The following is a 12,697-nucleotide window of genomic DNA, read 5'->3' on the forward strand; positions in this document are numbered from 1 at the left end:
GTACCAGTTTCCTCGCGCGGGGAACAGGTCACTCTTGCGTGACGCGCGCGAGAGAGACGTGTGAAAGAAGCGGGAGATCAAAAGATGAAAATTCAAAACAAAGATGGCGGCGCGTGGAATTTTTTCTACTTTTGTGAGAAGTTTACCTAAGAGCTTGTATTTGATGTGTTGAGCGGCCACTGTGAATGCAGGAGATAGAAACTAAGATAACGAAGACGATTTTCGGAGAAGTAAAGGTTGCTTCACTTCACATTTAAAAGAAATATTCAACCGATATGAAATCTTGCTACGGCGAAAAAAGAAGAACTCAAGTGAAGGATAATCTACCTGAAGTGGAAGAAGACTTTGAAACTTCAAGGAAAATAATATGATATAGCCAGAATTCATGTGTAGGATTTTCAAGATGAGCTCGGGAGGCTGTCTTTGACGGCTGTTTAATGATTTTCTTAGCAGTAAACGTTTGTAAACATCAGATCGTAGGTGCTCGCGCGAGCACACGCAATTGTCAGCGGTAGCTAAAACAGATCATGAGCAGATGTCGATCTTATAGAATCCAGATTTTTAAATGCGCGAGAACGCGCGTGGAAATTGCTAACCTCACGAAAGCTATTGCATGAAAACAAGTCCGGTGACCCCTTCTTTTTATTGTTCCAATATGATAATAATGTCGAAAGGAATCATCAGAAAAAAAACTAGAAAATTCTACGGAAGGAATTTGCGATGTGTGAAAATTGCCCTTTTTGTAGATTTTCTGAAATTCCGCTCCATAGAATTTTTTAAAAATCTTTGTGCATTTTCCTTTTCAAGTGCCAAAAGCAATCTCTGAAAAAAATCAGGGGGTCACCGGGTTAGTTTTCGAATTATTTAAGCCACAAGCTAAAAAATGCGTCACAATAATCCTATGAAAGCGTTGCCATGGAAACTGCTAGTAACGAAATGACACTTATTTTTGGATAACCAATGATTATGTAATTCAACCCCGTAAAAGTGTTCAACTGGCCTTGGTCAGTCTCTCTGTTGTATTCTTTCAAAGTTACAGACCATCAAAAAGATGAAAACCGGTACGAGCCACCTTAAATTCAAATTTAAATCGAATTATGATCGGTCAATTGATACATCGCTCAACAAAACTTAATGCTAAAATTTATTACACGGCTTATAGTTTTTTCCAAGAACAATCTAGTGGTCGATCATGTAAGACCTGGATATATCCAATTACCATGTACAATTTTCCATTTATATTTCAGACATGAAATGGAGACGATAGGTTTTCATTTTTCTAAAGAACAATTCCACTTCCTTTTAAACATTTTCAATAGCTTGGCGAATGTATGTTAAATCTGCTTTAGGGAAATGGCGGAATCCCCTTTTTCTTCAGTGATCTCCTCGCGATATTGATTGAAGCAAATTGTAAATTTGTAATTCCATTTGCGTTTCAACAGGCCCTCAAAAACCACTTTGAACTCCTTATTCAATGTCCCATATGCGATGGGATTTAACGCACAATTTGCCATGGGAAATACATTCGAAAATCTAAAGATATACATTTTGAATCCCATCTGGTTAAGATTCCCATATTCCATCCAAAAGTACACAACATGCTGGGGCAGCATACAAATGGCATAAATAATTACGAGTACAAAAAGCATTTTAGTTATTTTAGTACCTTGCTGCATTCGCTTTCTTACAGCTTTTGTGATGACAAGAGACTCTCTTTTTGTGCGGTTAAACAGGACGTCTCTTCTAAGTTTACAAGCAGCAATGGTCGATAAAACACAGATAACAACAAGAGGTGTTATGTACTGAAGAACAAAAATAGAGATCCAATAAACATTATCAATTGCTGAATCTTTGGGCCAGCCTGGCTCTGAGCAGTACACCTGTCCATTGCTACTCCTTTCCTCTCCCGCTACAAAAATAATTGGCAAAGCTACGACTAGAGATGTGATCCAAATGCCAATGATAATCCCCTGAATTTCTCTCTTGGTCAGTTTTGCCGCCAGTGGGGAAACTATTGCACGGTAACGGTTAACTGTTATGGCCAGTAAAGAACCAATAGAGGCCGACAAACATAGCGGAATGATGATGTAGGCAATCCTACACATAATGTCCCCTAAGGCCCAGTTGTGTTCGTTCTCAAAAGCTGTCATCTGCGTCGGGACGTAAATCGTTACAACGATGAGGTCAGCACAAGCGAGATTGAAAGTGAAAAGGTTGTTACTTGTTCGAAGACGCTTGCGTTTCAACACCGCAGCACACACGATCACATTGCCAGCAATGCCCACGACAAACACACAGATATATAAAAAGCGTAACGTCCATTTTAGCGGAACAGGCTCAGAAGAAATCGTCGTTAGTACGAAAGACAAAGATGCGTTAGCTTCTGGCATTCCTTTTCTGCGGAATTTTAACGGTTTTCGCTTATATTCTTTAGTAAAAAAACAAGTGTCCTTCATTCAGTAACATTAACAAGAAGAGGTTTTTTTCAAACAGTGCCGCGGCAGTCGCAAATCTAAAGCTTTATGTTTTATTTCATCCATAATGAAAAATGTTTTTCATGGCGTATTTTCTCAGTCTTGAAACAAGAATAATAATCACTCTTAAATCAGTGGGACGTTTTCAGAGGAACTGTTTCGGTCTATTTAGAAATGCTTGAAAGAGCTTGAAAGCCTGACTCGATCATTCAGTGATGTCTCATAAAAGCCTTTTCCTTTGGAAAAGAGACAAAGCTTTTCTGCTTTTCTTCCTGAGTGAAAGTGGAACTTATTAAAGTAAATCTATTCATATATGTTTAATTCAATTCAATTTAAAGGCGTTAAATAGGATATATGCGTTTTCAAACCATGCCGATGTTTAGATTAGTTCATTATTGAGCAAAGAAAACGTATTTTTCATTTTCTTTGTCTGTCATTTGCGTAGCATCCCAGAGAAATTTTAATTTTAGAATTCGGTTCTATAGTTTTTGTTTCTGTTTCTTGAGAAATAGACCTGCCGTTTGAGGAAAACAAAGCTAATCATATGCTTTTTTGCAAGTAGATATCGATTGCAGAAATTGGTAGTTTCACGTTCTTGCCGATAACTAGAATTCACTGATCCCTATCTCACATACAGCTTGTGTAGGTTACGTTATCGACCTACATAAACGAATGGTAACAGTATAATGTTATTGTTGGACTTAAAGTGCACCTAAACCCAAAATTTTTTTTTCGCTTAACGAAATAAGCGTATTTTTTGGAGTATTTCTGTGCAAACATTTTTTTATTTGCTCAAATCTTCAATTGTCTGTGCCCAGTCAAAATACGGAAAATCGGCCGCCATCTTGCCCCACGGCCGAGTTTAAAGAGGAATGGCTCTAGCGGGTAATGTGACGTCAAATCGAGAACACGAAAGTCTGCATTTCACACATTTTCGCTTGTTTGGGAAGGTTGTAGTCGATTTTGTCCGAAAATATGCCGACTAAGTGTGTTGTAGGAGGATGTAGCAACGTGCGAAATTTGCAAGAGGGTATCACGCTTCGTACATTCCTCATACAACACACCTGGTCGGCATATTTCGGACAATATCGACCACAACCTTCCCAAACAAGTGAAAATGTGTGAAAAGCAGACTTTCGTGTTCTCGATTTGACGTCACATTATCCGCTAGAGCCATTCCTTTTTAAACTCGGTCGTGGGGCAAGATGGCGGCCGATTTTCCGTATTTTGACTAGGCACAGAAAATTTAAGATTTAAGCAAATTAAAACATTTTTGCACAGAAATACTCCAAAAAATAAGCTTATTTCGTTAAGCGAAAAAAATTTGTTGGGTTTAGGTGCACTTTTAATGTATCCAAAATTGTTAATTGTGCTGTCAGAGCAAATTAATCACTGTAATGAAAGTAAAATGTTATCTTATTCACATGTCTGGTAAAAAGCTCCTGAATTTTTCGAAAGAAGACTGTAGATCAAACGTATTTTGCAATTCTTGGTATTTGGTAAAAAAAAAAGCTTGATCATCTTCGAACAGACGCACCTATATGGAGATACCACTAAATATAAAAAGTGGGGCCATATAAATTAAAACCGACTGGTACGACTGTTACCTTAGAGCTTAACTACAATAATTTTGTCCTAAACGAAACAGCTGCGCGCGCGCTATGCATCGCGCCTTGTGACAAAATAAGCTGTCGCATCTAAAAACAACGCTTGTCGCACGTTGTTATAAATTTGGCATAGATGGTCGCAAGGCAGGTAGCCCCAATAAAAACTGTCATTCTTGTCAATAATAGTGATAAAAATATCAACAATAACAATAGTGATGAGGATGACGATGGGAATGAAATGAGGACCGGACGACAATGGTGATATTAGTAAAAATGACAGTATCAATAATATTGTGTCTCTCGATGCAGACACCAACTGCGGTGTTCCGGCTTCAAAATCTTCTCATTGGGGAAGTTTAGTTATCAATTACATATATGCAGACGACTTCGAGACAGCAAGATGTGTCTATAATAGCGAAAGTCGGTCCATAATAACGACAGTTTGTTTTGGAAATTAGCTGCATGCTCTCCGTGTTATCGTGTTATACTTAATAGTACGTAAAGTTTGTGGTCATCACACGAAACCGAAGCTCTTAATTGCTGGTGTTACTCAGCAATATTATCTAAACACATTTTTGGCATCCAGTCAATTTCAATATTTCTGTTTTACTATTGAAGCGGACTACGCGGACAAAAAGGATTTCCCAGTTTAACCATGAGATGATCACGATTCAAATGAAGAACACAGTTTATGAAAAATAGCTTTGGAAAAAGGGCTGTGTGAACTAGACATTACTTACCATCGAGGAAAAGGATGTGTTATAACCTCACAGATGTTCGAGCTATAATTCACAGCGCTGAAAACTATTGTTAAACGATAAAAATACAACTATATTTAATCTGAAATATCGAAAGGGTTTCCTTATAATGGTGTCGGGGAAAGGAATGGAAATGTTATATTACTTTAAACCATTCAATGCAAAAAATTATAAAAAGGTTGATTACTTCTTATTCCTTTTGAAAGTCTTATCTTAAAGGTAGAGTTTGGTCACGTCTTTCCCGTTATGATCGGGAAATTGACATGGAAACAGTTGTTCAGTTTCTATGGTAATTAGAACTCGTGGTAGTGTCTTGGGAAAGCTATGTTATTAATCAAGTAATTTTGTTAGTCCAGGAAGAGTAATTCTCTCTGGTAAAAGGTTGCGTTCGACACCCCTCGTTCTTAGAGGTGACTTAAGGTGTAAACATGTGATAACCTTCATGTTTTTAATGTTCTTGCGCAACACGGTAAGAGTCACGTCCGCTTTTCTAGTAGTGAGCTTGGGCTGCCTGTGCCGTGTTGCGCAACGTTTTATATTTACAAAGGTTTGTATGGGATGTTATCGGTTTGCCTTAAAAGAGAGGAAAAAATGTCTTGTTTTGAAATAAAATGGACTTACCTTATTGCCTTGTTGTTTTCCTTGTTGATTCCTAGCGTCTCAGGCCATTTTGAAGCGTTTTCGGCGAGTTAGCGCTATGTTGATGTTCAACTGCTAAAAGAAAGTTCTTAATCGGACAAGAGACATAATGAGATCAAATTGCATGACGGGTAATGGTAGCTCAAGCTGAGAACTTGCTGGTGTTGAGCTAAACGCTGATCCTGATTACTTCCAAGTTGTTGTGGTGTGTCTGTGGTGCGAATATAAAAAACACACAAGCTTTCGTAAGTTTCAGTAGACTACACAAAAGAGCTGTGACGTTATATCCACGTGATTTCAATACATTAGCCATTGTAATGCGATAGTATTTACCCGCAGTCAACACACGTGTGTAACCGAGCAGATGCTTGAATAAAGGACTGCTCTCACAGACACAAACTCTTGTCTATCCATTGAATACAACGTTACAAGAGCGACTTCATTCACTGCAAGGTATCACTTGAAAATTACTACATTGACACTCACTCGGTGCAGCCTGAGGACTACTTCTGTTGGCAAAGTACTCACTGATGGCCTGCCTCACTTCACTCCCTATGATCGAGCAATTCAATTCCCTGTTTCGATCCATCCTCTGCATTTTGGACAACATAACATGGCCTATAGCGTGAAGCTTCGTAACCGTGCCGTAAAAATGCTTTGTGGCAATACCTCCTTGGGTCACGTGACTTTATCGACACTAAATTTTTATCGAATGAAAATATTCTTAGCGAATGAAAATAAATTTTTATCGAATGAAAATATTTTTAGCGAATGAAAATATGTCATTTATCGAATGAAAATATTTTGTCAAATTTTGCTACTTTTTGGCAACCATAGGTAACTGCCCGAAAACTTCTCTCCTTCCCACGATGTTCACGTTAATAAGTTTTTGTTCAGATTTTAATTAGCTAACCGGAAACACAGCTAAGCTTTCTCTTAGAGCTTGCTGGAGGTAGTCCACGAACTTAACGTTCTCTGCAACCCTGGCCGTATTGTGAACGACTTTACTACAAAGCGAAGATTAGATTTTGGCGCGAACAGAAAGCAGAAAGCGACGTAGGCGAAAGCGCCAGTTGCTCAACATACCTGCGTGGCCCGTGCGACGAATAACTTCACGGGATTGGCAAAATTTCAGTCACAGTAAATTATACAAAAAAATCTAGAAAGATTTAAGCTTAAATCTCGTTTAACGTTTAAAGCGACATATCAATGACTGCAACCATCGTGTTGTATACAAACCTCGCAAACTTTAAAACACGTTCTCTAGTGATACCAGCGAAAGTATTCAGTATGATTTCCGGTAAGATTTTCGCGGACAATCTGATCGATTTCTCTTACATTGTGTAGAGACTGAAACTTTTCACCTCAAGCAAATCTCCGTCCCACGGCCCAAACAAACATAGCGAGGAACTGAGCTACTAGTATATATCCGTGTTAAAACACACGAAAGGACTCTAAAGCACTTTTCACTCTGATTGGGCAGAAAAACACAAAGATTTTCTGGCGCCAATCAGATGGCAGAACGACTGCGACCGTTTGGAACTAGTCTTGTAAGACAATGTCCCCAGTACCCTGGCTCCAGAGGTTTCTCTTTTTCTCTCCTTTTTCTCCCTGTTTACTTCAAGAAACTCGCTCGTAGCTCCGAGAAAAAGAGACGCTGCTACGCAGTTCCGCCAATCTCGCTGCTTCGCAGCCCGAAAGGATTGTAAACAGGGAGAAAAAGAGAAACCTCTGGAGCCAGGGTATGTCCCCAGGGGCTCTTCAGGCCCTAACTTGAAATCGACCCAGCTTCTGGGTCTCCAAGGATGAGTAAAAAAAAACTAATTTTGTCAAAATGATCAAGGCGTGTCCTTGTATTGAATCATCATCCCGGCGCTAATCTCTTCACACAAGACAAATTATCAAACTCTAAAGTAACAATTCAGCGTACTCTCTTTTTACTATACGCTGACTAGACGTGAATTTTAATATTCTCTCATTCGATAGAGGGCGGAAATGGCCCAAGACCAAGGTTAACCGTAAAAATGAATCTTTTAGACGCCTCATATAATTGATGCATATTAAGTTTGAAATAGTCACGTTTGAAGTAGTCACGTTTGAAGAAGTCACGTTTGAAGCACAATTTATGAAAATATATTGAAATGAATGAAACTGTTTATGGTAGAACTTGCAGGCTGAAGTTTCACAAAGATAAACTTGAGTATTAGCAAGATGTATTTTCGACGAAAATAGAACAAAATGCATTTACGTTTAGGTTGGCGAGAACCAAAAATACTTAAAGCAGTAAGTAAATAGGCTGCAACAACAAACATATGAAACATATGTATGAACTGCGGTTATGAAACGTATATGTGCACGATCCTTCGCAGTAAAGCACTATTTGAGCAATAGTGAAAATCAGACCTGAAAAAAATTTCAGGCCTGTACGGGATTCGAAGAGCGCTGCACTAGTATCGCAGAGGTCAGTGGTTCGAATCCCGTACAGGCCTGAAATTTTTTTCAGGTCTGATTTTCACTATTGCTCAAATAGTGCTTTACTGCGAAGGATCGTGCACATATAAATAGGCTGCGTCGTGCATTATAAATATATCAAACGATTTTTTCGAGTATTTCAATTTAATAAGACAAGGGACCTAATGGTGGGCTTATTGTTGGGACGAAAATTCTTAGGGCGCAGACAGCAGATAAATTAAAATCCATGGCACCGAAAGAATGGGGAGGCGAGAGATAAGGGAAGGCAGCTATTCAGTTAATGAAGGAAGAACTTCTACAATCCCCCACTAAGCTGTAATTGACTTCATTTCCATTGTGTGTCAGTCAATATTTTGTGATAGACATGAAAATACTGTTTATATCTTAGCAGATGGCTCGAGCACCTATGGCATATTTTTTTTCTTTCGTTTAATTTTTCACTCACGCCAAGAAGCAACATGGACAGAAAAGGCAAGTTTAGACGTCGATGTTTAAAACTTTCACTTACATGGTAATAATTTACTCTTTTTTGTTAATCTTACGTCGTAACCTGGTGAGTCTCATCATTATAGTTTTTTAGAAGGAAGCGCAAATGGAGTTAAAGTTCCTCAATTGAAATTTGCAGACCAGTCAGACATTTATTTCTTTTATCACTAGCATATAACGAAAACGGTGCTTAAGTATCAGAAATTTATCAAGTGTATCCTGCTTATAATGTCAATTTGAGCAGAATTTTACATTCTTCCTATGTTCGATTCTCAGGCTTCCACAGGTTTCATGAAATTATGTATGCAAAAACAGTCAAAATATCTTGTGTTAATTTTCAACCATCCGGCGTGGGTAGTGTATTCGTTTCATGCTGATTATATTTCCTTTCCACTCCGTGACATGCTAAATTAAAGTGGGCAAATAGTAAATCATGGGGGTTCCTAACGATGAAAATAAAGCATAAATCGCAGAAAAAAGACGAGTTAGTCAGAGGCATCTTATCCACCAAAAGTCGTCAGAGTAAAACTTGAATTATACCGTGATATATTTACTTGCGTTTTATAAGATTGTGTTCATCGGAACCAGATGCTACAAGGCCGCCTGAAAGATGTCATGTATAATATATTCCTTTAATTAAGCTGGGAAAAAAAACCACCCAGCCATAGATAAAAGCGATGATATTAATGATAAAGATTAAAAAAGCCGATTTGGCCATAACCACGACAATTCAGCATCCATGTCGAAATCTATTTCTTAATTCGCAACCATGCAGCTGCTACCGCTCAGAAATTTTCACATACAATCCATTTCTTCATTTAACTGGCTCCCCTAGCTACTCACGCTAACTTCCGAGTTGACAATGAGCACAAATGAAATGCGGGGAACGGTTGTTAGTACCCGGCTCTGAACCGAGCTACACTGCACGAATGGTGCGCTGATCATAAAAAGTTATTAAAGCACAAACTGTGAACACTTCCATGAGATGGACAAGAATTTCGCAGTGGAAAAATAAAAATTCACGTTGACAGTAATGTTCTATTGGAAAAATATCCGTTATTTTAGCCCCTCAAGAAAAGCGCTATTCACCTGTTTGGTATACACTAAATAACAATAGGGGCAATAAATGTGTTAATTCTCCAAGCATATAACGATTCCTACGCAACTGATATCGGCACGTACAGAAGTTTTAAAGAAAATGACCCTTTAAACTAAAGTCAACAGTGAAGAGATAACCTTTCACCTTTTGTCCCAAAAATGATTGGTAACTTCTCCTTACAATATCAAGACATAATCCAGGAAAACAGTTGGGGAGAGTACAAAAGAACTTATCAGCTAATAATAAAGTATCTTGACTATGAATTTGTAAAGAAACTGAGTGATGGCCAGAATGAGACCGATAAACGAATGATCTGAACGTGCGAGTCAGTCATTAAGACTTTCACCAATAGTAATAATAATAATAATAGTAATAATAATAATAGTTATAATGATAATAGTAATAATAATAATAATAATGATAATGATAATAATAATAATGATAATAACAATAATAATAGTTTATTATATATATATATATATACATATACATATTTTAACCTTACTTTTTAATCAGACATTACCTTTTAATTCTAGTATCACTAGCCGGAGCACAGGCTACGCATTGGCGCCCTGTGTTCCTCTTACCTGTATGGCATACAGATAGTTTTACTGCTGATAATAGTAATAATAATAATAATAATAATAACATTTAACACTTGTATAGTGCAAATTCCCGTACAGAGGTTCTTTTTGACTGAGGAGGCTTTAAGAGCGAAATATGTTTCAAGATTCTTAAAGCACTCTTATTTTATTTTTACAGTTTCTATACGTGCGTCGAATGTGATACTCTAGACGTGATGTCTTATTCTGCAAGTAGTTCAAATTATTCAAACGCATTCTTAGCCTCGGCAACTACTATTTCTTTAAAACGTACAGAAAGATATGATTAAATGTGCTTAAGTACCGTACCGTGCACCAGGTACGGCAATGGATCGGTTACTTACCGATTGTTATTGTAGTTCGTCAGTTTTCCTAAGAATAACCGAATACGCCTTGTGATTAAAAATAAAACAGAGCGTTATCATCGGTTTGAAACATCGGAAATTAAAAGTGCCAACTTCTGAGCTGATAACTTTCATTTTCTTAATTATGGAGCTTCCGCGATACAATTAATCGAGTGCAGATGGAAAAGTAAATTAACGGTTCTACTTAATCATAAACAAACTTTCATACAAAATAGCGCGGCTTCCTTAGTAAGTGTCGTATTGGGCATATCATCTTTTATGTCAAATTAGCGCAGTACGCAAAAACCATGCTGCTGTGCAAGAGAAAGAGTTGGGAAATTAAAAGAGGCCACCTCCAAAAAGTGTTTTCCATCATGTTACCTAAACAGGTAGGAGTTTAAAAAACTAACTAGGGCTTTTGATAGGAGAAACGGCTTTTAAAAGAAGAAAAGCACAAAAAAAAAACAAAAAAAAAAGAGATGAAAAAAGCAATTTCATCGCGAAGCGCAATTCATACAAAGTGAGCTACACAGTAACAGAGACACTTAAGTCAATTCCATTGTTTTTAGCACAATTTAGAGTAAGCTTCTATGGCCCTGGGAAAGATAGAAAAGTTGCTGAGCTCCTCACAACTGATGTTCAGCAACCAGGGCAGTGTATATTACCGGCCCAAATGTCACGGTCTTGAAGAAGCTAGTCCAATTTTAATTATTTTGGAGTTATGGACATTTTGGAGATTTGCAAATATGAGAATTGGGCAAAGGGGAACGAAAGCGATTAAGGATCGAGAGGATCAACACGAATTGCAAATGACAATGGAGAAAACATTGATTGATACTAATTTTTAAGAGGTATCCTGAGTCAAGACGTAAATCCTTTTAGTCGCTAACATAAATTAGACATTTCTTTTCACTGCATATCGAAGACGTCAAATAGGTCTAATGGGTCTTCTCGGAAGTCGGCGCGTTAAGCTGTTCGGGAATATTCTTCTTTGTTGCTGTTAACCTCTAAAGTTACAAATAACTTGACAGAATGGCAAGACAAGGAAATGGCTTGCTACTGGGTATTTGTAAAGTTATTGAAAGATGGCAGATGGGTTAGACGACAGTAGAAAGCAGCGCATTAAACGTATTATGAGTGGCTAAGCAACGTTTCAGTTAGAAGTCCCATGATTTCCGAAATCTTCCTTAATTCAAAGAGTTTTTATGGGAGAGAATTTATCCTATAACAGATACTGGAAAATGAACCTGATGATAGCCTCTTGTATACCATCATCCGGTTGATGTCCTCTCGTGATAATAAAATAGCTGCAATGTAAAAGTTGTTAAATGCATTAACGGCAAAATCACATAATTGCATAAAAGACTTTTATTGGCAAATATCTCTGAGAAGCGATATTGCTACTCAAGAAAACCATGTATTTAGAAAGAAAAGTGGTTTCGACATGTCTTTTTCTCAATATTTCAAATGAGGCAGGTTAGTCTCAGCGCGGATTCAGTCTTGAAAGGACTCAGGAAGCAATAAAATTGTATTTATTCTTCAAAATTTCCGTAACTATTAGTTCACTCGAGCGTATCGTTAAAAGCTGAGTCTACCCTCGCTTTTATTCTGTTGCTATGACTAAAGCATCAATTCTTGATTCATGACTGACGTATACTTATATGCAAATTAGCTTGTCGACTTACAGGATTTTCTTCCACTATAAAATTAAAGTTCTTTTACAATACAGATACGAAATTTATAGGCAGCTGATTTAGCAGCATAAAATAATAAATTGCTCCTATCCTTAGCAGACTCAATAAGTGCATGATGTTGTGGCCCAGTGATTGCGACAATATATAGTTCTACCTTCAATACAAAATCATCCCTTTAATCTCCTTCGCTGATAATCAAAATTGTTTTTGCAGAGATGTTTCCCAAGATCTATAAATTAATCTTTTGTGAAAGCTGTCCGTCAAGAGTGGAATTAATTTTTCTGCCATTGTCAACCTGCTGTTGTTTTTCTTTTCTCAGATTAAAGACGTAGACATTAAAGGTGATCTCACTTTCCGTCATTTTGTTGTGAACTACCGAACAGAAATCTTTGACAAACACAAGAATCCATTAGAAAGAGCTTTAATATCGGACTTCATTAATAAACTTGGCTGTCACTACTCGCTAACAACTTGGCAAAGGAAGTACTATAGGGTTCCTGCAGTTATTCGCATGAACAAGAT

General features: G+C 37.6%; 1 protein-coding gene and 1 pseudogene across 2 annotated transcripts in view; one reads left to right on the top strand and one right to left on the bottom strand.

Annotated features, from left to right (window-relative positions):
* Positions 1 to 70: 70 nt before the first annotated feature.
* Positions 71 to 2,480, bottom strand: LOC111323942 (neuromedin-U receptor 2-like). Its single transcript, XM_022927403.2, has one exon. The coding sequence runs from the start codon at positions 2,454 to 2,456 to the stop codon at positions 1,335 to 1,337; it is 1,122 nt and encodes a 373-aa protein (XP_022783138.2). The 5' UTR covers positions 2,457 to 2,480; the 3' UTR covers positions 71 to 1,334.
* A 5,666-nt stretch (positions 2,481 to 8,146) lies between these two features.
* The window catches only part of LOC111323943 (uncharacterized), a 32,010-nt pseudogene continuing 27,459 nt past the window's right edge, over positions 8,147 to 12,697 (top strand). The window contains exons 1-2 of the transcript XR_015993421.1: positions 8,147 to 8,461; positions 12,495 to 12,697. The exon at positions 12,495 to 12,697 is cut by the window's right edge and continues 97 nt beyond it. The product of XR_015993421.1 is annotated as an uncharacterized LOC111323943 (transcript). The remainder of the gene's footprint in view (positions 8,462 to 12,494) is intronic.

The sequence above is a fragment of the Stylophora pistillata genome, chromosome 11, assembly GCF_964205215.1.
Source record: "Stylophora pistillata chromosome 11, jaStyPist1.2, whole genome shotgun sequence".
Lineage (NCBI taxonomy): Eukaryota > Metazoa > Cnidaria > Anthozoa > Scleractinia > Pocilloporidae > Stylophora > Stylophora pistillata.